The sequence below is a fragment of the Elephas maximus genome, chromosome 1 (genome assembly GCF_024166365.1).
Source record: "Elephas maximus indicus isolate mEleMax1 chromosome 1, mEleMax1 primary haplotype, whole genome shotgun sequence".
Taxonomy (NCBI): domain Eukaryota; kingdom Metazoa; phylum Chordata; class Mammalia; order Proboscidea; family Elephantidae; genus Elephas; species Elephas maximus.
Genome location: NC_064819.1, coordinates 11,272,531 through 11,300,058, shown reverse-complemented (window position 1 = coordinate 11,300,058; position 27,528 = coordinate 11,272,531). Strand labels below are relative to the sequence as shown.

Sequence of the window (27,528 nt, the reverse complement as noted above, 5' to 3'; positions counted from 1 at the left end):
TATTGGGTTAAGGTTGTACGTTAACTGTTGTTCATATGTTAAAAATTGGTGCAATTGTAAGTTGTAATATATGTCGTGACCACTAAGAAATCACTAAGAAAAAACATTCAGACGAAAAGAAGGAAAAAAGCAAAAAGGATCATCACAAGAAAGCAGTGAAATACAAATAAAAACAGGAAAATCAGAATAAAAAAAAAGAAGATAGGGAACACTCAAAAAGCAAATAGCAGAATGAGTGAGGTAGACACTTTGTTTTCAGTAATAACCTTAAGTGTAAATGGTCTCAACAGCCCCATTCAAAAGGCAGAGAGTGGCAGAATGAATAAAAAAGCATGATCCACCCTTTTGCTGTCTACAAGAAACACGCCTTAGACATAAGGACAGGAACAGACTGAAAATAAAAGGGTGGAGAGAAATATTCTATGCAGTCAGTAAACAGAAAACAGCAGAGGTAGCCATACTAATATCAGATAAAACAGGCTTTAAATCAAAAATCTATTACAAGAGATAAAGACATTCATTACATAATATTAGCCGGGTCAATCCAGCAAGAAGACCAAACAATTATAAATATATATGCATCTAACAGCAACATGCCAAAATATATGAAACAAATACTGATTAACATGAAAGGAGAAATAGACAACACCACAATAATAGTAGAGGACTTCAACACTCCACTTTCAATTATAGACAAAACATCTAAAAAGAAGATCACTAAGGCCATTGCGAACTTAAATAAAACCATATGTCAGCTGGACCTAAAGAACCTATATAGAACACTGCACCCAGCATCAGAACAACGCACCTTCTTCTTCCACACATGTGGATCATTTTCCAGAGCAGACCACATGCTAGGACACAAAACAAGTCTCAACAAATTTAAAAGACTGAAATCACACAAAGCATCTTCTCTAACTATAAAAATATGACTCTAACAGTATGAAGTTAGAAATCAACAACAGGAAAAATAAGGAAAATATACATGGAAACTAAATAATACACTATTAAAAGGAGAAATCTTTTCGTCACAGAAGAAATCAAAAGTGAAATTTAAAAGTTCCTAGTATCGAAAATAAAAACACAATATATCAAAACCTTTGAGATATAGCAAAAGTAGTACTCACTGGGAAATTCACAGCAAAAAATGCCTACATTAAAAAAGGACGATCCAAAAATCACTAACTTAAACCAACAACTTGAACAACTAGGAAAGTAAGTGAACAAATAGAAAAGTAAGAGCAAAAGAAGGCAAAAACTGCCAGAAAAAAAGGAAATAATAAAGATCAGGGCTGAAATAAATGAAACAGAAAAACAATAGAAAGAAATCAGCAAAACCAGAAGTGGTTCTTTGAAAGGATCAATAAAATGGACAAAGCACTGGCTAGACTGACAAAAGAAAGAAAAATCCAGAACAGACAAATAATCAAATTAAGAAATGAAATTGGTGACATTATGACCAATCCAACATAGATAAAGAAAATCATAACAGATTACTATGAAAAACTATGCTCCAACAAATTTGAAAACCTAGATGAAATGGACAAATTCCTAGAAATACACTACCTACCCAAACTAACACAATGGTAGAAAATTTAAACAGACCCATTAAAAAACAGATTGAAAATGTCATCAAAAAACTGCCAACAAAAAAATATTCTCAGGGAACCCACAGAATATGGCGCCCAGGTACCCTTTTAACTCAGAACTGAAGTCACTCCCTATGTTCACCCTTCAGCCAAAGATTAGACAGGTGAGGAAGGTGCTTCATAGTTCAATCATGTATATGAGACCAAATGGGCACACCTGCCCAAAACCAAAGACAAGAAGGCAGGAACGGGCAGAAAACTAGACAAATGGAAATGGGGAACCCAGGGGGGAGAACAAGAGAGTATTGACACATTGCAGGGTTTGCAACCAATGTCACAAAATGATTTATATATTAATTGTTCAGTGAGAAACTAATCTGCTCTGTAAACTTTCACCTAAAGCACAATTAAAAAAAAAAAAAGAGTAAACATTGTATGATTCCACTTAAATAGAGTTCAAAAGTTGGCAAAACTAGTCTACACTGTTAGAACCATCTTGGGGCAGACGATGGCTGGAAGAGGGCTTCAGGGCTGGTGATTTACACCCAGCTGTACATCTTCACTTTTCTACACAGGCAGTACACCTCAATAAAATGCTTATCAAAAAAAAAAAAAAGGCGCAGGGCCGGATGGCTACACTTGAGAATCCTACCAAGCATTCAGAGAAGAGTTGACACCAATCCTATTCAACCTCTTCAAAAACACAGAAGAGGAAGAAACACTATCGAACTCTTTCTATGAATCCAGCATAACCCTGATACCTAAACCAGGCAAAAACATCACACACACACACACAAAAATTACAGATCAACAGCCCTTATGAACACTGACACGAAGTTTTTCAACAAAATTCTAGCCAACAGAGTCCAGCAATATATCAAAAAAATCATACACCTTGATGAAGTGGTATTCCTAACACCAGGATTACAAGGGAGGTTCAACATTAGAATATCAATGTAATCCATCACATTAATAAAACAAAGGAAAAGAACCATATGATCATATTATTTGATGCAGAACAGGCATCTGATAAAGTTCAGCATCCTTTCCTGATAAAAACTCTCAGCAAAATAGAAATGGAAGGGAATTTCTCAACATAATTAAGGGCATATATACAAAACCAACAGCCAACATTATACTCAATGGAGAAAGGCTGAGAGCTTTCCCTTTGAGAGCAGGAGTGAGACAAGGATGCCCATTCTCACCACTCTTATTCAACACTGCACCGGAATTCCTAGCCAGAGCAATAAGACAAGAAAGAGAAATGAAAGGTATCCAAATCAGAAATAAAGAAGTAAAACTATTTCTATTTACAGGTGACATGAGCCTATACATAGAAGATCCTAAAGATTCTACAAGGAAACTGCTGGAACTAATAACAGAATTTAGCAAAGTTGCAGGGTACAAGATCAATACAAAAAAATCGGCTGGGTTCCTCTACACTAAAAAAAGACTAGTCTGAAAAAGATATCAGGAAAACAGTACCATTTACAATAACCCCCAGATCGATAAAATACCTAGGAATTAACCTAACCAGAGACATAAAAGACTTATACAATGAAAATTATAAAACACTAATACAAGAGACTAAAAGAGACCTACAAAAACGGAAAGGCATCCCATGCTCGTGGATGGAAGACTTAATATAGTGAAAGTGTCAATGCTATCTAAAGCCACCTACAGATACAGTGCAATCCCAATACAAATCCCAACAACATTCTTTACTGAAATGGAAAAACTAATGACCAACTTCATATGGAAAGGAAAGAAAACCCAAAAAACCAAAGTAATATTGAAGAAAAAGAACAAAGCAAGAGGCCTCACACTCCTCGATATCAAAACATACTATACAACCACTGTAATCAAAACAGCCTGGTATTGGTTCAGTGATAGACACATAGACCAGTGGAACTGAACTGAAAAGTAAGAATTAAACCCAGCCATCTATGGACAGTTGATTTTTGACAAGGGGTCAAAGTCCATTCAGTGGGGCAAAAATACCCTCTTCAATAAAAGGTGCTGGCAAAACTGGATATCCACCCACAGAAAATGAAACAAAACCTATAGGTCATACTATACATGAAAACTAACTCAAAATGGATCAAAGGCCTAAATATTAAACCTAAAACCAAAAATTCCTGGGAGAAAGCTATAGAAGCTCATCTTTTGTAAAAACAGCCTAACAAATATAACAACAACAAAAAAAAAATGTATGAATAGAAGACAAAATAGATAAATGGAACCTCATAAAAATTAAAAATTTATGCTCATCAAAAGACTTCTTTAAAAGAGTAAACAGACAACCTACAGATTGGGGAAAAAAATCTTCAGAAATGACATCTAATAAGGGTCTAATCTCTAAAATCTACAGAAAACTGCAACAACTCAACAATAAAAAGACAAACAACCCAATCACAAAATGGGTAAAGGGCATGAACAGGACCTTCACCATAGAGGACATCAAAGCTGCCAACAAACATGAAAAGATGTTCACAATCATTAGCCTTTAGAGAGATGCAAATCTAAATTGTAATGAAATACCATCTTGCCCCAGCTAAGATGCCACTCATAAAAAAAAACAGGTAACAAATGTTGATGAGGATGTGGGGAGATTGGAATGCTTATCCATTGCTGATGGGACTTAAAATGATACAACCACTACAGCAAACAATATGGTGCTTTCTCGAAAAACTAGAAATAGAACTACACTATGATCCAGCAATCCCACTTCTGGGTATATACCCTAAAAAAAAAAATTTTTTTTTTTTATACCCTAGAGACCTAAAAATAATGACACAGACATATGCACACCTATGTTCACTGCTCCTTTATTCACAATAGCAAATGAATGTAAACAACCGAAGTGCCCATCAATGGATGAATGGATAAGCAAATTGCGGTACATACATACAATGGAATACTATGCAGCCATAAAGAACAACAATGTGTGTGTCATGGGTTGAACTGGGTCCCCTAAAAATATCTGTCAACTTGGCAAGGTCAAGATTCCCAGTATTGTATGATTTTCCACCATTTTGTCATCTCATGTGATTTACCTATGTGTTGTAAATCCCATCACTATGATATTAATGAGACCGATTGACAGCAGTTATGTTGATGAGATCTACAAAATTAGTTAGTGTCTTAAGCCAATCTCTTCTGAGATATAAAAGAGAGAAGCACCAGGAAGCAGCACCAGGAGCAGAGAGCATCCTTTGGACTTGAGGTTCCTGCATTGAGAAGCTCCTAGTCCAGGGAAATATTGATGACAAGGACATTTCTCCAAAGCAGTCAGAGAAAGAAAGTCTTCCCCTGGAGCCAACACCCTGAATCTGGACTTCTAGCCTACTGGACTGTGAGAAAATAAACTTCTGTTTGTTAAAGCCAGCCACTTATGGTATTTCTGTTATAGCAGCACTAAATAACTAAGATACCATGAAACATAACATGGATGGACCTAGAGGGAATAATGCTAAGTGAAATAAGTCAAGCATGTAAAAACAAATATTCTATGATCCCTCTTTTACAAGAAGACAAGAATAGGTACATATAGAGAGACCATGTTCATTGGTGGTTACCAGGGAGAGGAAGGGGGGAGGGGAAAGTACGTTTTAGAATGTGAGGCTTTTTATTTTTTTTTTTGGTGATGGAAAAAACGGCACCAAATGTGGATGTAGTGAGCACAGCAAACCAAAGTAAAAATGAGTGAGCACACATGGATGGGTATAGGCATATTCGTATACAGGTAGGTACAGGTGTATACACAGGTGAGAATAGAAGTATCTACAACCCAAAAAAAAAAAGACTGCCGTCCAGTTGATTCCAACTAGTAGCAACCCTATAGGACAGAGTAGACAGAGTAGAACTGCTCCATAGAGTTTCAGGGAGCAGCTGGTGGATTTGAACCACCAGCCTTTTGGTTAGCAGCCAAGTGCTTAATCACTGCACCACCAGGGCCCCACCCAAGCTCTTACCAAAACCAAACTCATCGCCATCAAGTCGATTCCGACTCACAGTGACCCTATATAACAGAGTAGAACTGTCCCCTAGGGTTTCCAAGGAGCAGCTGGTGGATTTGAACTGCTGACCCTTGAAAAGCAGATGAGCAGTATGAGACCAATAGGTCAACAGTTACTCAAAAGCAAAGATGAGAAGATAAGGGGGCAGGGAAACTACAGTACTAGAAAGAGAACAAACAGAACACAAAGAGAAATGTTGACACATCATGATAACTGTTACTAATGTCACTGAATAATTTGTGTGGAAATTAACAATGGGATCCTAACTTGCTGCATAAACTTTCACCAAAAACTCAATAAAATAAAAAGAGGAATTGAGGTACACCACCTGCTCATCAGAGTGTTGCCTAGAATCAGCGTCATAAAACCACTCTGACAAATAAATCCTATCCTGGGGACCAGGTGAGAAAGAAACACTAATGAGCTGCCAAAGAACTGATGGCTCTGAAGTCACATGCAGCTCAGTCATTTGTTCCTTCATTTGGCAAGTGTGCATATAATCCTTTCTTGGAAAGAAATGAAATCATGTTTTTATGTTGGATAAAATTCTTCAGAAATCTGCTCTGAAGAAAATATACAAACACATTTGCTTAATGTTATTTGTTTACTTATCTTTTTTCTTTTTTTTTAATTGAACTTTAGATGAAGGTTTACAGACCAAACTAGTTTCTCAATTTATCTTTTTGTATGAGTATTATTTTTACACAGTCACTGAACTAGAGTTGCATGTCCTGGAGCTCAAAGCCTCAGAAAATCAGCTGCAGGATCCTGCTTCCTCAATTCGGATACCTTCAGCTGTGAGGACCATGGCATTTTAAAACTCTAATAAACTCATCTGTAATTTTCTCTCAGCAGATTAGGAAAACCAACTGATTTGACAGTGACTCAGCAGTTTCCGCCCTCCTCTTCAGCCAATGCACTGAAGCTAAGACCAAGAAACGGATTCAGAACTCACACTTCTCCCAGGGCTGGGTGGCTCCCTTCCAAACCACCAGCTGTTCTTTCTACTTTCTTTTCTATTTTTTAAAGCACAGTCTGAGTCAAATCCTTCAGTCATATAGATAAACCCTCTTTTCCTTGTTCTGAACACACATCTAGCCCTGGACTTTGTTCTGAGGCCAGCAATAGCAAAGAATAGGGAAGGTCAATGAGTAAATCCACCCATGCCTTTCAGCAAGCTCAGCTGTACTCTTCAGCACTCAAACTTTCCTTCCTCTCCTGCAGAGAGAAACAATGCAGCAGTTGAACAAAGTGAAGGCACTGTAGTCCACAGTGGCTCCTGTCACAGACTGGTCTAAAACTCCATTTCACAGAACTTAATATAATTTGGAGTCATTACCATTTCTCAGCAGCTAAAATTCAATTCTGTTGATGGTGAGCATGAGGTTCATTTTGAGAGAAGAAACTTGTATTCAATGGAAGGTCAGAATGCTGGATGTTTGCTGCCATTTCCCCAAAGAATTACCCCAAACTGCATGCCGCTGCTGTCAACCAATCTGTATGTAATATAACTCCATGTTTTTTGTGCTGACAGATTTTCAAATATTTAGGAAATTGTGTTTGAAGGCAAAAAGAACCATTTCTCTTCCATCGTTTTCTAGGTCATAACACTTCACACTTGATATTCCTTCCAAATATAGGCAACTATTTGCCTGATTGTCACTCCCACATCCAAGTATGTACATCAAGCTCATCCTTCTCCGTGCTGCAAAGAACCCTGGCATGCTGACCCTCCCTCCACTCCCATCCTTCTTACATCTCTTAAAGAGATGTGTTCAGATGGTAGCATTTCACTCACTGAAGGAGGCTATACTCCCATTATTCTGGGCTGTGTTTCCATTTGAATAGTAACTATTAGGAACAACTATTAGGAACAATTATTAAACAACTATTAGGAACAACAGGTAGTGAGATAAGGAGTCCCTGGGTGGTACAAATGGTTAAGCCCTGGGCTACTAACTGAAAGGCTGGTGGTTCAAGTCTACCCAGAGGCATCTGGGAAGAATTTAGCAATCTACTTCCAAAAAATTCATCACTGAAAACGATTTGGAGCATAGTTCTGCTCTGACACACACAGGGTTGCCATGAATCAGAGTCAACTTGGCAGCTGGTTTTTTTTTGTTTTTATTTAAATAAGAAGAAAATGATTGTGGGTTTTGTATGTGTGTGAGAGAGACAGAGATAATTACTTAAGCTAGAGAAAAGGGGATTCTAACCCCACTTACAGCAGACCTACACTCATTGGAATTGGCTCTAAATCAATGACTTAATCAATTAGCGTATCTACTGAGCACCTTCTATGGGTCAGGTACAGGGCACACAGAGGTAGACAAGATTGCAGTGGTCCCAGTCTTCATGGAGCCTATAGGCCCCTAGAGAAGCCAGAGAGTAAATAAGCACTCACTGTTAAGGTGCGTTAACTGTGCAAGGGTGAGTTTCAGAGAACGCTCATAATTTACCTTGTTGAGCAACCCCTTTTCCTGTTTTTCTCTGGGTGTAGAGAAACGGCAATCAGAGTAGGATCCATTGTGCCATGTGTACAGATTCTAGGCTGACACTTCCCCAGAAAGCCACCCATATCTCCAAACATCTTTGTTTTCGTGCATCTATACAAATGCTGGTATATATACAAGTGCTCCACGGACGAGCCAGATAATGTAGGCTTCTGCCTGCAGCTGGGCTAGTTTGGAGAACTTTCTCTCAAGAGTTTTTCTGTCAGGTTGGATCCATAAGCCTCTTCGCAGTTGCTTGTTTCAGAATATGGAAGGGGAGTGGAGCCTCAAGCTCAGGAAGGTTGCAAGTTAGGCCCAGGAAGATTCTAATAATTTGGACTTGAGGTGGCGCCTGAACCTTCCCCCTCTCAGGCACTCTAATGCAACCAGAATTAAAGAACCTGTTCTTGGGGTGGGTAATTAAGAAAAAGCCCATAAATCAACTAAGTACAGCTAGGGGTAAAGAAGTCTATGCAATACCCAACACTCTTCTCCCAATTAACTGGCAGTGTTTTAAATTCGCACAGAACAAGTTGTCTTTCCTAGGCGGTTCGTATGCCAAAACATGGCACAGATATTGTTTATGGAACATCATACACAAACACATGTCCATACAGAAATTCTTGCCTTCATAGACCACCAAGGTTGTGAAACCCTCCTTAAATCTCATTAATGGTATGGCATTTGTGTTTTTGTCGCATGCAGTACATTTCAGGATTCGGAAACGAGTGTGCCTCAGAGGACCCTCGCTGCCCGGGTGCCCTGCCAGAAGGACAGGTATGAGTGAATAGAATGCTAGCTTATGGAGCTCTGAATCATAGGCCTGGATGACTAACCATCAAGTCAAAGCACCTTCACCCACCATGGCTCTTATAATTTAGGCTGTGAACGGTTTAGGAGTTTCACCAAGCCATTAAGACAACTGGGATACAAGCCAATGATAATAAAAAGATTAAAGTTAGATTGGGGATTACGTGTAGCTAAAACACTAAACCCAAAATAGCCATAGGACTACCTGTAGGACTTCCAAGAGGATCCCCAAGGTTCAGGGCTAAGGGGGCTTCCTTGTAATCCTTTTTAACAGCATAAGATATGACAGTGATAAGAAAATAATCAGGTCCTTAAAAAACGTAGGCACAAAGATGTTCAAACTAGTGTTGGTTACAACAGCAAAAATATAGCAAACAAAAATTTTTTCAACATGTTTTGAAGACTAATTCATGGCATGAAAAAATGTACATGATACAGTGTTTCCTTAAAAAAAAAAAAAGGCATGATTACAGGACTACACATATCACAGGATCCCCATTTAGGGGGAATAAGAATGGAAGGAAATACACCAACATGTTATCATGGGATTATTTTTGGGTGGTGAGACACACATCTTGTAAATTTTCTATAATAAGAAAGTATCACTTTTATAATCAGAGAAAATAAGTCACTTAAAAAGTTATTATAAGAAGTATATATGATACAGATACTCCTGAAACATAACCAAACACTTTCCAAGACTGGTTTTCAGGATTTGAAGGCTCAGGACTATAGTCTCATGGGACAACTCAGTTAACTGGCATAACATAGCTCACAAAAATCATGATCTGTATCCTGGTGAAATGAGTACTATCTGGGTTCTTAAAAGCTTGTATGCAGCCAACTAAGATACAACTACGGGTCTCTCCAAGAACAAAACAGTAAGAAGGTAACCAACAGCGCAGGGAAGAAACAAGTCTACACAAGCCACGACCTCATCTACCCTGAGACCAGAAGAACTAGATGGTGCTTGGCTACCACTACTAACTGTTCCTGGAAAGAATGGGAGAAAAATGTAGAACAAAATTGAAATTCCTAAAAAAGGACAGACCTGCTGGGCCAACAGAGACTAGAGGAACCCTTGAGACTATCGCTCTTTAAAAAATAATAGATACATATGTATAAAAAAAACCAAACCTGTTGCCGTCGAGTCAATTCCAACTCATAGCTACACTACAGGACAAAATAGAACTGCCACATAGGGTTTCCAAGGAGCAGCTGGTGGATTCGAATCGCTGAGCTTTTGGTTAGCAGCCAAGCTCTTAACCACTGTGCCTCCCGGGCTTCAGAAGTATCTATAGGTACGTGTAAATACAAATATGTGGGTGCAGACACATATATTCATTGAAGACACAAATACGGATACTCCTCAGACATAACCAAACAACTTCCAAGATTAGTTTTTTTCTGGATGTGAAAGCTTAGGACCATACTCTCATGGGACAACTCAGTCAATTGGCATAATATAGTTCAGAAAAATCATGATCTTCGTTCTAGTGAAGTGAGCAGCACCTAAGATCTTTAAAGCTTGTGAGCAGCCATCTAAGACATAACTACTGGTCTTTACTTGCCAGGAGCAAAACAGTAAGAAGGCAACCAAAACTCAGAGAAGAAACAAGTCTACACAAGCTATGACTTCATCTACCCTAAGACCAGAAGAACTAGATGGTGCCCGGCTACTATCACTGACCATTCTGACCAGGATCATGATAGGTAGTCCCAGATATAATGAAAGAAAAATACAGAGCAGAACTAAAATTCTTATTTAAAAAAAAAAAGGCCAGACAAATTGGAACAGTAGAGAACAGAGGACTCCCTGAGGCTATTGCCCTGAGACATTCTTTAAACCTAGAACCGAGTCTAACCTCTGAGATCACCTTTTAGCAAAATAGTAGAGCAGCACACAGAATAAGAGACATTACCTGTAAGATCAGTGCTGTACTTAAATACCATCAGTATGAGACCAAAAGGTCCACAATTACCCAAAAGCAAATATGAGGAGATAAGGGGGCAGGAAAACTAGAGTACTGGAAATGGAACAAACAGAACACAATTAAATGGAATGCTGACACACTGTGATAAATGTTATTGATGTCACTCAACAATTGGTGTGGAAATTGTCAAATGGAAACCCACCTTGCTGTGTAAACTTTCAACAAAAACTCAATAAAATATTATTTTTAAATAAGTATATATGGGCTGGGGAAGGCAGTGTTCAGAGGATGTCCAGCTGACTCCCCTTTCTTGTGTGGGGCCTCCCATTTCTAGGGACTCTTGACATGGCCCCTCATTGCAATGCCCCAACACCAATGCATGGGGCACCATGCTGCAGTGACCCAGAGCATCCCCATCCTGGGCAGATTCCCCCACTGAGATGCTTTGTGGGGATATGGATGGTTCTCTATTTGCAGTGACGTTCTTTATTGCCTCCTTTGTTTTAGAATAATCCTCAGGTCTGCCCCTACAACCTGTATGCTGAGCAGCTCTCAGGATCGGCGTTCACTTGTCCACGGAGCTCCAATAAGAGAAGGTACAAGGATTAGATTAATTCTGACCTGCAGACTGTGGAGTGATGACCAGGATTTAGTGCCTGCCTCCCACAGCTGGGCCGTAGTCTCCCAGAGCTGCCCGTGACCCTGGTTCTCATACACTCTGTTCTGGGGCCATGGTCAGGGAGAGCTGGGAAAACAGAGTGAAAGGCACCTCTGTGGCCCTCGTCCCCAGCTAGAATCAAGTGACTGACGGAAGAAAGGTGAGGAAGCAGCTGCACATGGCCTGGAAAACATGCACGTTCAGTCGCATTCACAAAGCCTCAGCTAGACACAGGAAAAAAAGGTTAGTTGTCCTTGCTCTCAGGATTGTCCAGTTGAGTGCTGGCTTTTCATTTACTTATTTTTTTAATAATGATTAACTCAAATGATAGAAGATTCAGAGCCATGTCTTCCTCAGCTGACTGGAAGCATCATGTGCTCTGCATGAAAACATTGGATAATCCCAGCTTGGGTAGCTGAAAGGTCATGTATTAAGCCCCCTTGTGGTTTGAATTAATAAGGTTTTTTCCCTCTGGAATTGCCTTTGCTGGAAAGTCAGCACATTCATCCACACGGTATGTCATGTTCCACGTTTGCTGTAATCCTACAAGCCAGCCCAGTGAACCTGCTCCCTTGATTAGCTCCTACGAGGCAGGTTGGATGCAGTAGGTGTTGTGATTTAAATAAACAGTGTCTGATTGTAAAAATTTCAGGCTAGGCAATCGGTGAAGAGGGCTGGTGCTGCCACTGGGGACTTGGGGAGGAGGGTAAGTGGTCTTGTACTGCTTAGTACGTGGGTCTGGGTTTATCTCCTTGAGATAGTACAATAGCAGGGTGGACCACTGCCTTAGTCATCTAGTGCTGCTATAACAGAAATACCACAAGTGGACGGCTTTAACAAAGAGAAGATTATTTTCTCACAGGAAAGTAGGCTAAAAGTCCAAGTTCAGGGTGTCAGCTCCAGGGGAAGGTTTTCTCTCTCTCTGTCGGCCTTCTCATCAATCTTCCCCCAGACTAAAAGCTCCTCTGCACAGGGACTCCGGGTCCAAAGGACACGTTTTGCTCCTGGCATTGCTTTCTTGGTGGTATGAGGTCCCCCACCTCTCTGGTCCCTTCTTTCTTTTATATCTCAAGAGATTGCCTCAAAACACAATTCAATCTTATAGACTGAGTCCTGCCTCACTAACCCAACTGCCACCCATCCTCCCTCATTAACATCGTAGAGGCAGGATTTACAACATATAGGAAAATTTCACAATACTGGGAATCATGGCCCAGCCAAATTGATACACACATTTTTTGGGGGGACATAATTCATCAATGACAACCACACAAATGAAAAAGATTCTTCCCTTTAGTGTTTAATCATGCACACTTTAGTGTCACGCTCCCAGGATTTAAATCTTGGCTCCTTCTCTTTCTGTGCGACCTTGGGCAACTCATCTACATTCTCAGGTAAAACAGATAATAATAGTACCTACTTCATCGATGTGGCAAGGATTAAAAGAAAGAATGGAGGAGCCACTGAGGCTGGACGAACCTCTAAAACTATTGCCCTGAGATAATCTTTCAACCTTAAACCAAAAATATTCCCTGAAGTCTTCTTTAAATCAAACAATAAATTAGCTTATTTAGTAAAGAATGCTTGCCTTGAACATTGTGTTCTTTTGAAGAACTAGCTACATGGGATCAAAATGACAACAGCAAATCAAAAAGATAGGAAGCTTAGGGAACAGTAAATCCATGTTAATGGGGGAAAGAACAATTTGGAAAAGGAGGGGAAGAATGTTTGCACAACTGGAAGAATGTGATCAATGTCACTGAATTGTACATGTAGAAATTGTTGAATTGGTGTATGTTCTGCTGTGTACACTTTCAACAACAATAAAAAAAGAAGAATGTATGCAAAGTTCTTAGCACATTGCCTGGTATGTGGTAAGTGTTCAATATTGTGAGTTGTTCTTATAATCATCATAATTATTGCCACCCTAGCCAAGGTTCTGCCTCAATGCCAGGATAACCCTAGGAAGCTATCTAAGAGCTGAGAAATACGGCAAGAATTATGTTACAACGTCAATATCAATCTTGCTTCTCTCCTAATAGATATGTGCATGAGGGAGGGAGGAAGAGATAGTGTCCCGTGTATACCAAAAATCGGGGTTAATTCTGCAAGTCTAAATAATCAAGGTAATGTAAGCACACAGATAAGACAACTCCTGTCCATTCTAATTTATGGCAACCTGGCTTCCGTGACTATGCTCTTGACTTTATGGCCCATCCACTAACAGGACACCTGGACTCTGAATCCTGCTGCCTGCTCCCATCATTCAGCAATATCTTCAGCCAGCAGGAGCTAAGCTCTGTTCCAGGAGGCTGAAAAGGAGCTGTTGGCATTTCATTAAAAAACTGGCACTGCTCCCTGAGTCAGAATTAAATCTCCGTCCAGGGCAATGTAGTATTGCCTGGGTAGTTTTAGAGACTCAGCTAAAAAACAAGGCATGGCTCACCCATCTGTTTAGAACTCTCCAAAGGTATCCACAAGAATTTTGTAAAAATGCTCAAAATCCCCAGTGGGAAAATGGGACCACAGTTATCCATAGGTTGGCCAGCCTGAAATTCTCCAAGTTAGCTACTACTCATTTAAGCCTCAGAGGGGAGGGCTACCACAAAACTGTCTTCTATCAGGGATGAATTTTTGTCATATTAGTTAGCTTGATCCCTTGGATCTTGCAAAGGTGAGAATCAGGTCACAGAGTCAGGTGGAAAATCTAGACCATGACAAAAACTCAAGTGATTAGGAGGGGACGGACAATTCCACAAGTACCTAATACATGAGCCCATACTGTATAAGCTCAAACAATCCTAGGAGATAAGGATGAGGAGCACATGGATCAAGAATTAAGAATGTTTATTAACTTGCCCAGGTTCGAACAACTGATTCTAAGATACACACACATGCCCTCAACCCCATATACTATGGGAAGCTGGAGAGACTTGGTTTATTCTTGGCCTAAAGTCAAAGATTTGAGGTCACATCACCGAGAGCTGTAGGAATCAAATGAAAGCTAAACAAATCTAACTCTCTGATACCTCCATTGACTCAGTGTTGGGCCAGGTCAACCTCACCCTCTGAGATGGACTGTCCTTGGGTTTAACTGGTCAAAGCCCAAAAGCTGTTAAAGCAGTTCTGGTCTTCCATTAACAGAAGCAGGGTCCCTCTTCCTTCTGGACCCTGTCAGGGTAATGGCTTCTGGAAGGAGTTGGGTCCTACTTAGTGAGTCTCAGTGTCCCTCTCGAGATCTGGAGGTTTCTCCCCCTGGTACCCTGCAGGTCCTTCACTGGAGTCTTCTTCCTCGAGTTTTTTGCTTCCTGAGACCTGGGATTGGAGTCCTGGCAAGGAGACATTTGACTCAGGGTGTGACAAGTACAGATAGTAATTAAAAAAAAAAAAAAAATCATAAATATAAGAAAACATGGGCACATACACTTATAATTTTGGAGTACCAAAACCGAACCAAACCAAACCCATTGCTGTAAAGTTGATTCATGTTTATTTCCTAAACTTTTTACAGATTAATAACAAAAAGACAAATAACCAAATAGGAAAAGGGCAAGAAACTCATACAAGTAATTCACAGAAAAACAGTAAAGGGCCAATAAACAAATGAAAAGGTTCTCAACCTTACTCATAATAAAGGAAATACAAAATAAAAATGAGATACATTAATTTTGGGGATTCCCAGGGTGATGCAAACAGTTATAACATTTGACTGCTAACCTAAAGGTTGGAGGTTTGAGTCTGCCCAGTGGTGCGTCTGAAGAAAGGCCTAGCAATCTACTTCTGAAAAACCAACCACTGAAAACTCAATGGAATGCACTTCTACTTGACACATGTGGGGTCGCCACGAGACGGAGTTGTCTCAGAGGCAACCGGTGGTAGTGGGCATTTGTGAAAGTGTGGGTGATCAGGCACTCTCACACACTGCTGGTGGGAGATAAAGGGTTTGCAGTGATTTGGCACTTTTGCTTTTAAATGCATTGGAGATATTTGAGAGGATTTACAAGAAAACTCTTAAACTCTAATGCCTCCGAGGAGTAGCCCTGAGGAAACTGGAGGAAAGGAGATGTTAATCTTCATGACTTTTTAATTACTTGAATTATTTTTACCATCGGCATGCTTACTTTTATAATTTAAAAAAGGAAAATTAATTTATATTTTAAAAACAACAACGAAAAACTAAAACAGGATTCTCTTAATCTACATAGAAGTCATTGTCCTCTCCTTTAGATCGAGGGTTAACATCCTCTGATCTGTAAGCTAATGTGTTTCTGTGGTCTTTCCTGCACACGGCATCCCCCCAAAATATTTATAGTTGTTGTTGGAAAAGACAATTGTTCATTTTTTGTCAGCAGGTGAATAACCAAGAGCCAGAGACTCCGTTTGAAGGGTGATGGGTGGAGTGGAAGAGTGGTAAGAGGCCAAGGCTATGGGCAGCAGTGGTCATTAAGAGGCGATGCTTGTGTCAGTGCTTCTCACTTTAGAGCCCTCAGGTAGTTGTTGACTTGAGCATCTTCCTGATGGTCCTTCCTGAGCCAGTATGTGCATCACTTACATCACCCTAAAGCTTGTATGTCCTTGTTTCCCCACAGCTGGCTGTATAGGATCCTGCCCTCAGTTTCTCACAAACCCTTTGAATCCATTGACCAAGGCCATGTCACTCACAACTGGGATGAAGTTGATCCGGATCCTAACCAGGTAACCTGGTCCTATGAATGAGAACATACCATATATCCAAAGCCTTGCATATAAATATTTATTTCAGGCCTGGATCTTACAGGAATTAGACAACTTTTTAAAATAAATGCTAGAGTGTGTCTGTTCTTTTGGATGGAAGTTTTGGAATTGATGGATTGCATATGTGTGTGTGTGTGTGCGTGCACGTAAGCTTGTGTTCTTCTAGGCCAATGGTACCCAGGAAGGCACGGGGTGAATCAGACTTGATAGGAGTGTCAAGGTGAGCTGGGTTAATGGATATTACATAGGCTGGTGAGAATATCTCCAAGTCTGTGGTTTTTTTAAACCTAAACTTACTGCAGATTATAAAAACACATTCAATACTGACATATCTAAAAAGAGGGCTCTGGTATAGGGACAGGAGGCTCGTTTTCAGAGCTGAATTCCGTAAGTCTGATTGTGGTGACAGACTGCTCTTACATTCTCTTCAGACCTAGGAACTCTGTTCTTTGCCTAGGAGCTTCCTTCTCTGGGGCTAGTGATGAGTGGGCTTTTCCTCTGGGTATCTCAGTATTATTTACATGTTCTTCATGCTGGGCTTGCAGCAACGAGATGGACCAAAGACTACGGACTTTTTCTGTAAACCTTCCTTTAGTCTTGCTCAGTAGTTCTCAAATTTAGTATACATAAGAATTACCATACGGGGTAGCACGCACAAAACCACGTATACTGCACTTTATGCATGACTTAAGAGATTTTCAGAGATGTTTTTGTATTAATTTTCATCTTACTTGCTGGTTTTACAATTACTCTGTTCCTTTTTATAATATGTGATTTGGCTGTACTTGAGAAAAATTGTCAGAAACTTAGGTGAGGGTTCCCTGTGCCATCTGAAGAAACAAATTAGGAACTTATTATAGTCCAAATACCCTATCCAACTTCCAAAACTAATGTGTATTAAATGATTAATTGGCATTTAGCCTGACCAGGAATCCTACAAAAAGCACATGTATCCCCTCTTTATATTTTCTAATGGAAGAAGAAGTCCTGTTATTAAATAGTCAAGTAATTCATTAATCAAAAACAAATGAGTATGATCATAACTTTAAGAGAGAGAGATTCAAGAGTTTGAGATGTAACTCGTTTAGGAGTCAACCAGATTCTAATAGACTGAGCAGAGACTGGGGCTAAAATGATTTATGGCCCTTTATGAGATAAGTGAGTGAGGCAAAACGTTAAACGCCGATAGTCAACCAGATGCTGCCTAACCAGTCCCACCCACCCCTCATTCCTAACCCCAGAGTGGGGGAAAGAAAGTGGTAAAGTGGAATGAGGTTTACAGCCCAGATGAGACTCAAGGGTGAGGTGAAGACACGGTCACCAGGCTGTTTATGCAAACTGTACCCAGCACAAAAGGCCTTGCTCAGTCAAAGGGGAAGAGGATTGGTGTGAGATACAGCCTATACCCACATGTTTCATCTCAAAATAGCTGCATCAAAAGTTCCTGCTTACTCCCTAATACCTGCTTCCTCCACTCTTCCCTGTGACTACCATTCTTACCTTGCTTTACATTTCTCTGTGAACACTGTACATTTCTCCTGTTTTGAAATATTTGAACACTTTAAATGGGGCCACCAAATGGATTTCTTCTCTAATATTTCCCCTGCACATTTGCAACCTTGTGCTCACGTACACTGGATGGATGTTGCTCAGCACTCAATCATGCCTCTGTGAATGCCAGCTCCATGAAGGTGGCAGTTTTATAATTGTCCTGTGACCTGTCTCACCTGCCATTCTGGTTCCCTCATATACACGCCCAGGCTGTTTTCGTGAAATCTTTCTTTTTGTCTTTTCATTTACACCTCCTTGACAAGTTAATATTTCTTTCCAAATTTATGCTTCAGTAATTAACCACAGCAATCTGTATTCACCACTTTTCCCCCTTCATAATCTCTTCCAATATATGTACTTCAGAATCTCACCAAGCAAGTCTGAGAAAATTATATTTAGGTACCTATCATCTGACAGTTCTCCCCAGCTAAAGCCTGAAGAGGTATGTCTTCACCTGTCACAGACCAAACCCAATACTTCATCAGCTTTACCAACTACCAACATTAACTGTCTTTGGGAATTTGAAGATCTGAGAATTACCTATGGTTTCCTCCAGTCTCGCACTCAGTTTCCAAGAAACCATCATGGGATATGCTATCATCACCATCATCCTTAATGCCTTCCTGGGAAGAATGGGGACTGTATCAATCAAGAGTCCCCAGAGAAACAGAACCAGTAGGATAATATATATATATGCATATGTGTACATATATACATATATATGTGTGCGTGTATATGTCTATGTGTATATATATACACACATATATACATATATACACATATATGTACACATACCTACACACACATAAATATATACATGAACACATACATAATATAAATATTTATTTTAAGGAATTGGTTCATGTAACATGGAGGCTGGCAAGTTCAAAATCAGTAGGACGGACAAGCAGGCTGGAAACTCAAGCAGGAGTTGATGCTGAAGTTTGGAGTTTAAAGTAACTGTTTAATTCAGGCAGGATTTCTGTTACAGCCTTGGGACAAAATTCCTTCCTTTTCAGGAAAACCTCAGTTGTTGCTCTTAATGCCATCAACTGATTGGATGAGGCCCATCCACACTACGAAGAGTGATTTCCTTTACTTGAAGTCAACTGATTGTAAATGTTAATCACATCTAAAAACCACCTCCAGGGCAGAGCTAACATGGTGCTATAAACAGAAGCACCATGCAATGTCTCTGCAGCGAAGACCCAAAAAACTAAGTAAAACAGCTGCAAATGTCAATCCTTGAACCCTAAGTACCAAATGAAGGAATAAAGAAGTTGATCAAGCACTGAATGGAATAAAAAAACTGATAGAGAACAGAGAATGAGGAGAGCTATGGAGTTGAGGTCCAATACCAGAAGGGAATACATAAAAAGCAAATAAAAAAATTAAACCATCGGTTAGAGAACAAACAACATCAGAAAACAACCTAAATCCAGCACATAAGACAGCATCAGCCAGGTACAACATAGATAATGAACTCGCAAGAATAAAACAAAACTAAAAATTTACACGGGGGACCAGAAATATCAACGTGTAAATGACAACAATGTCAGGACAATAAAACAAGGAATAAATGGTGTAGGTGCAGAACTTTAAAATGGAGAGGAACTCAAGGCATTATCAAGTAATAAAAGACTTTTTAAACTTAGGAAGATAGGGGTAAATTGCAAGGTAGCACAAAGAAAGTTAACAAACCTACTCACCAAAATAAAGAAAAAAAAAACAAAGTCTCAGTAAACACAAAATCTATAAAAATTAAAGAAACAAACAAACAAAATACACAAACAAAAGGAATTCAGCACAAAAGACTAAGAGGAACAAAGTCAGTACCACATAAAAAAAAGGCACTACAAAATAACAGCAATAAACTCATACCTATCAATAATCACACTGAATGTAAATGGCTTAAATCCACCCATAAAGAGACAGTGACAGAACAGTTTAAAAAAACAGGACCCACCAATATGCTTTCTACAAGAGACACACTTAAAAACAAAGACATAAATTTATTAAAAATCAAAGGATAAAAAAAAGTATCAAGCAAACAATAACCAAAAAAGAGTAGAAGTGGCAATACTAATATCAGGTAAAATGACTTTAAAACAAAATGCACCATAAAAGACAAAGAAGGGCATTATATAATGATAAAAGGGACCCAGTCATTATATAATGATTAAAGGGACCCAATGACCAGGCTCCAAAATACATAAAACAAATGCTAACAGCACTGAAAAGAGAAATTGATAGTTCCACAACAATAGGAGGAGACTTCAACACACACTCTCAGTAAAGGACAAAACATCCAGAAATAAATTCAACAAAGATACAGAGGATCTAAAGGCCACAATCAACCAAACTGACCTCATAGACATGTATAGAACACTCCACCCAACATCAGCAAAGTACACATTCTTTTCCAACACATGGACCATTCTCCAGAATAGACCACATCTCAGGCCACAAAGCAACCCTCAACAAAATCTGAAACACTGATAATATAAAGTAACTTCTCTGATCACAATGCCATCAAAGTAGAAATTAATAACAGAAAGAGCAAGGGAAAAAAATAACACCCTGCTTAAAAACCACTGGGTAATAGAAGAAATCAGAGATGCAATAAAAAAAATTCCTAGAATCAAACAAAAATTAAAATACATGATGCCAAAACCTTTGGGGCACAGCAAAGGCAGTGCTCAGAGGTCAATTTATAGCAATAGAGGCACACATCAAAAGAAGGGACAAAATCAAAACATTAGCTACACAACTCAAACAAATAGAGAACAGCAAAAGAAGCCCACAGCCACCAGAAGAAAGAAAATAATAAAGATCAGAGCACAAATAAGTGAAATAGAAAACAATAGAAAGAATCAACAAAACCAAAAGCCCTTTATTACCACTCCTATTTAATATTGTGCAGAAAGTCCGAGCTAGAACAATAAGGCAAGAATATGAAATAAAAGGCATCTGAATTGGTAAGGAAGAATTAAAACTGTATTTGTGGATGATATGATACTGTACATAAATATAAAACCCAAATCCACTGCCATTGAGTCGATCCTGACTCATAACGACCATATATGACAGAGTAGAACTGCCCCATAGAGTTTCCAAGGAGCTCCTGGTGGATTCGAACTGTCGACCTTTTGGTTAGCAACCATAGCTCTTAACCATTGTGCCACCAGGGTTTCTGATACTATACACAGAAAACTCAAAAGACTCCACAAGAAAACTACTGGAATAGAAAGATTCAGCAGAGTAGCAGGATACAAGATAAACATACAAAAATCTGTTGGACTCCTATACACCAATAAAGAGAACTAAGAAAAGGAAACCAGGAAAACAATACAATTTACAATAGCCCCTAAAAAAATAGAATACTTAGGAATAAACCTAACCAGGGATGTAAACAAAACTACAAAACACTACTGCAAGAAACCAAAAAAGACCTACATAAAAGGAGAAATATACCATGCTCATGGATAGACAGACTTAACATAGTGAAAATGTCAATTCTACCCAAAGCAATCTGCAAACACTTTGCAATCCCAGTCCAAATACCAACAGCATTCTTTAAAGAATGGAAAAACTAATCATTAACTTTATACAGAAAGGGAAGAGGTCCCAGATAGGTAAAGCACTGTTGAAGAAGAAGAATAAAGTAGGACTCGCTCTACCTGACCTCAGAACATACTATACAGCTACGGTATTAAAAACAGCCTGGTACTGGTACAACGACAGACACATTGACCAAGGGAACAGAACTAAGAACCTAGATATAAATCAATTCACCTACGGTCACCTGATCTTCAACGAAGGCCCAAAGTACATCGAACCAGGGAAAGATGGTCTTTTAACAAATGGTGCTGGAAAAACTGGATCCATACCTCACACCATACACAAAAACTAATTCAAAATGGCTCAAAGACCAAAATATAAAACACAAAACTATAAAGATCATAGAAGAAAAAATAGGGTCAACTCTAGAGGCCCTAATACACAGCATTAACAGGATACAAATTGTAACTAACCATACACAAATGCCAAAAGATAAGCTAGATAACTGGAATCTTTTAAAAATTAAACACTTATGCTCATCAAAAGAATTCACCAAAAGAATAAAAAGAGAATCAACAGAATGGGAAAAAATTTTGCCTATGACAAGTTCAACAAAGCTCTAATCTCTAAAATATACAGGAAAATCCAGCATTTCTCCAACAAAAAGACAAATAATCCAATTAAAATTGGGCAAAGGATGTGAAGAGATACTTCACCAAAGAAGACCTTCAAGCAGCTAACAGATATATGAGGAAATACTCAGGATCACTAGCCATCAGATAAATGCAAATCAAAATTACAATGAGATATCATCTCACCCTAACATTACTGGCATGAATCAAAAAAAAAAAAAAAATAGAAAATTACAAATGTTGGAGAGGCTGCACTGCTGATGGGGATGCAAAATGGTACAAGCATTTTGGAAAACGATATGGCACTTCCTTAAAAAGCTAGAAATAGGAATACCATATGATCCAGCAATTCCACCCCTAGGTATATATCCTAGGGAAATAAGAGCTGGCACACAAATAGACATATGCATACCCATGTTCACTGCACAACATTGTTCACAATAGCAAAAAGATGGAAAACCTAGGTGTCCATCAATAGATGAATGGATAAACAAACTGTGGTATATACACACAATGGAATACTACACAACAAAAATGGACAATGATGAATGTGGGAAGCATCTCACAACATGGATGAATCTGGAGGGCATTATGCTGAGTGAAATAAGTTAATCACGGAAGGACAAATATTGTATGAGACCAATACTATAAAAACTCATGAAAGGTTTACACACAAAAAGAAACTTTCTTTGATGGTTATGAGGGAAGAGACGGGTGGGAGGGAAAAACACTAAATAGACAATAGATAAGTAGTAACTTTGGTGAAGGGTAAGACAGTAGTACACAACACTGGGGAAGCCAGCATAACTGGTACAAGACAAGGTCATGAAAGCTTCATAAACATATCCAAACTCCCTGAAGGACCAAATTACTGGGCTGGGGTCTGTAGGGACCATGGTCTCAGGGAATATCTAGCTCAACTGGCATAACATAGTTTATAAAGAAAATGTTCTACATTCTACTTTGCTGAGTAGCATCTGGGGTCTTAAAAGCTTGTGAGTGGTCATCTAAGATACTCCACTGGTCTCACCCCGTCTGGAGCAAGGGAGAATGAAGAAAACAAAAGACACAAAGAAAAGACTCATCCAAAGGACTAATGGACCACAACTACCACAGCCTCCACCAGACTGAGTCCAGCACAACTAGAGGCGTCTGGCTAACACCACTGACTGCTCTGACAGGGATCACAATAGAGGGTCCCAGACAGAGCTGGAGAAAAATGTAGAACAGAATCCTAACACTCAAAAAAGAAAAAAAAAAAAAAGACCAGACTTATTGGTCTGACAGAGACTGGAGAAACCACAAGAGTATGGCCCCCAGACACCCTTATATCTTAGTAACGAAGTCACTGCTGAGGTTCACCCTTCAGCCAAAGATAAGACAGGCCCATAAAACAAAACGAGACTAAAGGCGCAAACCAGTCCAGGGGCAAGGATGAGAAGGCAAGAGGGGACAGGAAAACTGGGAATGGGGAACCCAACGTAGAGAAGACGAGTGTCAACATGTCGTGGGGTTGGCAACTAATATCACAAAATAATGTGTATTAATTGTTTAACGAGAAGCTAGTTTGCTTTATAAATCTTCATCTTAGATACAATTTTTAAAAATTAAATAAAAAAAGAATTTTATATTCTTCAAGATAAATAAATAAACACCTTCAAGGCAACATCTAGACCAGTGTTTGACCAAAGAACTGGCCACCATACCCTAGCCAAGTTGACGCATACAGTTAACCATCACAGGGACTATCTCCCCAAAACCTTCATTTTCTTTAGTGAATCCAAGCATTATTCAAACCCTTTTTGTAAAAAAAGAAAAAATTTTTTTAGCATATTGAAATTCAGCCTGTGGATATAACAAGTTCTAGCCATTAATATCTCACATAAGAAGCATATCTAATTTTGTTCATCATATATTTTCCTCCAACTTCTGGAATCCGAGAATTTAATGAGCAAATCCACATCCAATTTTAACCATGATTTTATTGGCATTCCTGAATCAGCATTCGTCTTTAGAGGTGAGGGTCCCTTAAAATTGATTTCTCTTATTACCACATCCCTAACCTCTCAATTGTTGGAGAATCAGGTTCCTGACCCAGTCAGGTTTCAGCTGAAGAAATTAATTTTACTTCTGAACCAATATAATTTGGACCAAGTGAGAAACACTTCAAGGCTAATTAAAGATTGTATCTTAATATTCCCTCTGCCTCCAGAACATGTAAATTTCCGAAGTGTTTCAAAACATTACACACTTCCAGAGTATTTGCTGCCTAATTTGTCAAACTGTTCAGCTCTTGCTACCTCATGTCTCGGTTTTCTTACCTTTCTAAGCGTCTGCCCAAGTCTCTCCTAGCCACGGCCATACTTCTTGAGAAAGTCATCTAAACCCACAGTGTCACCCCTATTTAATCCTCAACCTCTGCAATTCTGCCTGCCCAGATCACTCTACCTTATTATTAAACAACAATAATGTACCCTCCCCAAAATCCATACATGGTTTTTCTTCAAAACTTACACAAAAGTATCAGTGCCCAATAGTCTCACCAATGCATAGTTAACCTTTTCTAATGTTTTGGTTTCTTTCTCTCCAGTCTTTTTCTTTGTACATATATGTAAAAATATATCCTGACGTCCCATCCAGCCAGTAATCAAAAGTAACTGAAAATGACTCCAATCTTTAGTTACTTCACCTGAAAACATCAGTGTCCAATATATGACCTAGAGCAACTGTTCTTTTTAAATCCCTTTTTCTCAATTTCTTCCCAGGTCTTGTCACCACTGGTTCATGGCTTGCTTTTTCATCCCCTTATCTTCTGCCTCTAGGAAATGACACTTGCCATATAGGTCTAACTTCACCCAGCATAACTTCAGCCCAAATCTTGGCATGACCTGATAGATCACATTACAGGAAGGCAGTTCCACAGCCCTGAGGTTTGGAAGCCATTCTGGGGCTGCCTTCACTGTGGACACCTCATTCACACTGTATCTCCTATTTCATCTCCTTCTCACCATCTTTCCCATCTCCCAGATTTTACTTTTTTAATAGTTTTTATTGTGCTTTAAGTGAAAGTTTACAAATCAAGTCAGTCTCTCACATAAAAACTTACATACACCTTACTACATACTCCCAATTACTCTCCCCCAATGAGACAGCCCGCTCTCTCCCTCCGCTCTCTCTTTTCGTGTCCGTTTCGCCAGCTTCTAACCCCCTCTACCCTCTCATCTCCCCTCCAAGCAGGAGATGCCAACATAGTCTCAAGTGTCCACCTGATCCAAGAAGCTCACTCCTCACCAGCATCCCTTTCCAACCCATTGTCCAGTCTCCCAGATTTTACTTTTTAAAATTTAACAAATATCATTCATTCCTATGACTTTGACTACGAGCTCTCTGCAAAATGATTTACAAATCGGTCCCCCAAATTCAAAACCCACATTGGACGTTACCATGCGTTCCTACTGAAGCCATCATAATCCCATCCAAATTATCTTCTCCCTCTGACTGTCCTGGTTCTGTTACTGACACACCATTCTTTCTTTCACACACCCAGGTTACAATTCTCAGAATCGTCTTTGATACCTTTCTGTCCTTTTCCCTAATGAGGTGAATTGAATTAGGTGCCAAGTCCATTGAGAGACGATTCCCAAATTTTCATGTGTATAGGCATTTCCAGGGGGACTTTTGAAAATGCAGATTCTCCAGCCTTGCTGCCAGAAACTCTAATTAAGTAGTATGAGGTGATACCCAGGAGTCTCTCCAGATCATTCATGCAGGTTAGCCCTGGACCATACTGCGAGAAATACTACTGTGGAGTTTGTTTCCAAGGTGTCTCTGGTATCTGTTCTCTCCTTCCTCTTCTCATTTCTACCTGGCTCAGGCCTCTCATTTCCTCTCACCTGGACTGTTATAATGGCCTCCTAACTGATCAGAAATCAGTCCCTGAAGAAGGACATCATGCTTGGCAGAGTACAGGGTCAGCGGAAAAGAGGAAGATCCTCTACGAAGTGGACTGACACAGTGGCTGTGACAATTAGCTCAAGCATAGCAACGATTGTAAGGATGACTCAGGACCGGGCAGTGTTTTGTTCTGTTGTGCATAGGGTCGCTATGAGTCGGAACCAACTCGACGGCACCTAACAACAACTGATCCATGTATTTACTCTTGCTAAATGATCAGATAAAAAATTTTTTAAATCCCATTGTCTTAGTTATCTAGTGCTACTACAACAGAAATACCACAAGTGGGTGGCTTTAACAAACAGAAATTTACTCTCTTACAGTCTAAAAGGCTAAAAGTCCAAACTCAGGGGCCCAGCTCCAGGGGAAGGCTTTCTGTCTCTGTAAGCTCTGGGGAAAGGTCCTTATCATCAATCTTCCCTGGTCAAGGAGCTTCTCAGCACAGGGACCCCAGGTCCAAAAGATATGCTCTTGTTTCTTGGTGGTATGAAGGGCCCCCCATATCTCTCTGCTCGCTTCTTTTTTTATATCTCAAAAGAGATTGACTTAAGACACAAACTAGTCTCGTAGACTCAGTCCTGCCTCATTAACATACCTGCGTCTAATCTTGTCTCATTAACATCATAGAGGTAGGATTTACAACACATAGGAAAATCACAGCAGATCACAAAATGGTGGACAATCACACATACTGGAAATCATGGCCTAGCCAAGTTGACACACATTTTTGGGGGACACAATTCAATCCATAACACCCACTATCATCCCTCATTTCCCAGGCAATCAAGTGCAGGCTCCTACAAGAGCCCTAATTCACTGTTGGAAACCCTGGTGGGTAGTGGTTAAGTGCTATGGCTGCTAACCAAAAGGCTGGCAGTTCAAATCCACCAGGTGCTCCTTTGAAACTATATGGGGCAGTTCTACTCTCTCCTGTAGGGTCGCTATGAGTTGGAACCGACTTGATGGCAACAGGTTTGGCTTTGGTTTAATTTACTGTTGCTACTGATTGCCTTTCAAATCCTCTACTCCTTTCCATGTCCCCTACTCAAAGTCCAAACTGGAGCCTTCAACATTCTCGAGCGGTATCTTAAGTTCTTCATTCTAGGTCTTTTATGCTGTTTCATCTACCTGGAATTTTCTCTTCTTCCCTCACAAATATCCACCAATCCAAACTCTACCCCTAATTTAAGACTCATCATAAATATCACTTTCTTCATGAACCCCTTCAATATTTCTCAGGGTATTTGAGAGGAAGATCTATGTCTCCATGATCTCCATATAACCTGCGGTGCCCAGCACCATGCCTTTTTCCACATTGTAGAATCCTATGTGTTTGTTGAATTGACTCTCTGATAGCTTGAGTCCCATCATCCTACGAATAGACCAGATTGCATTTCCCTGAATGCATTCATTGAACTGTGCCATCACTGCAGTTCACACTGCCCTGTTCAACCCTTTTGGACAGCTGGCTGGCTTTTCTTGCAGTACATCTCCATCAACTTACATTTCACTCCTTGGAAAAATGTTGGCGCTGTCTGAACACCTATTTCCTTGTCTTTTTTTTTCCTGTATAAAATATTAAATAGGCCCTATG

The 27,528-nt window shown here is 39.5% G+C and overlaps 1 protein-coding gene across 1 annotated transcript in view; it reads left to right on the top strand.

Moving 5' to 3' along the window:
* Positions 1-8,799: 8,799 nt before the first annotated feature.
* Positions 8,800-27,528, top strand: part of HGD (homogentisate 1,2-dioxygenase) — a 57,958-nt gene continuing 39,229 nt past the window's right edge. The window contains exons 1-3 of the mRNA XM_049877496.1: positions 8,800-8,877; positions 11,352-11,440; positions 16,092-16,197. Of these exons, the coding sequence (XP_049733453.1) occupies positions 8,800-8,877; positions 11,352-11,440; positions 16,092-16,197 (273 nt within the window). The remainder of the gene's footprint in view (positions 8,878-11,351; positions 11,441-16,091; positions 16,198-27,528) is intronic.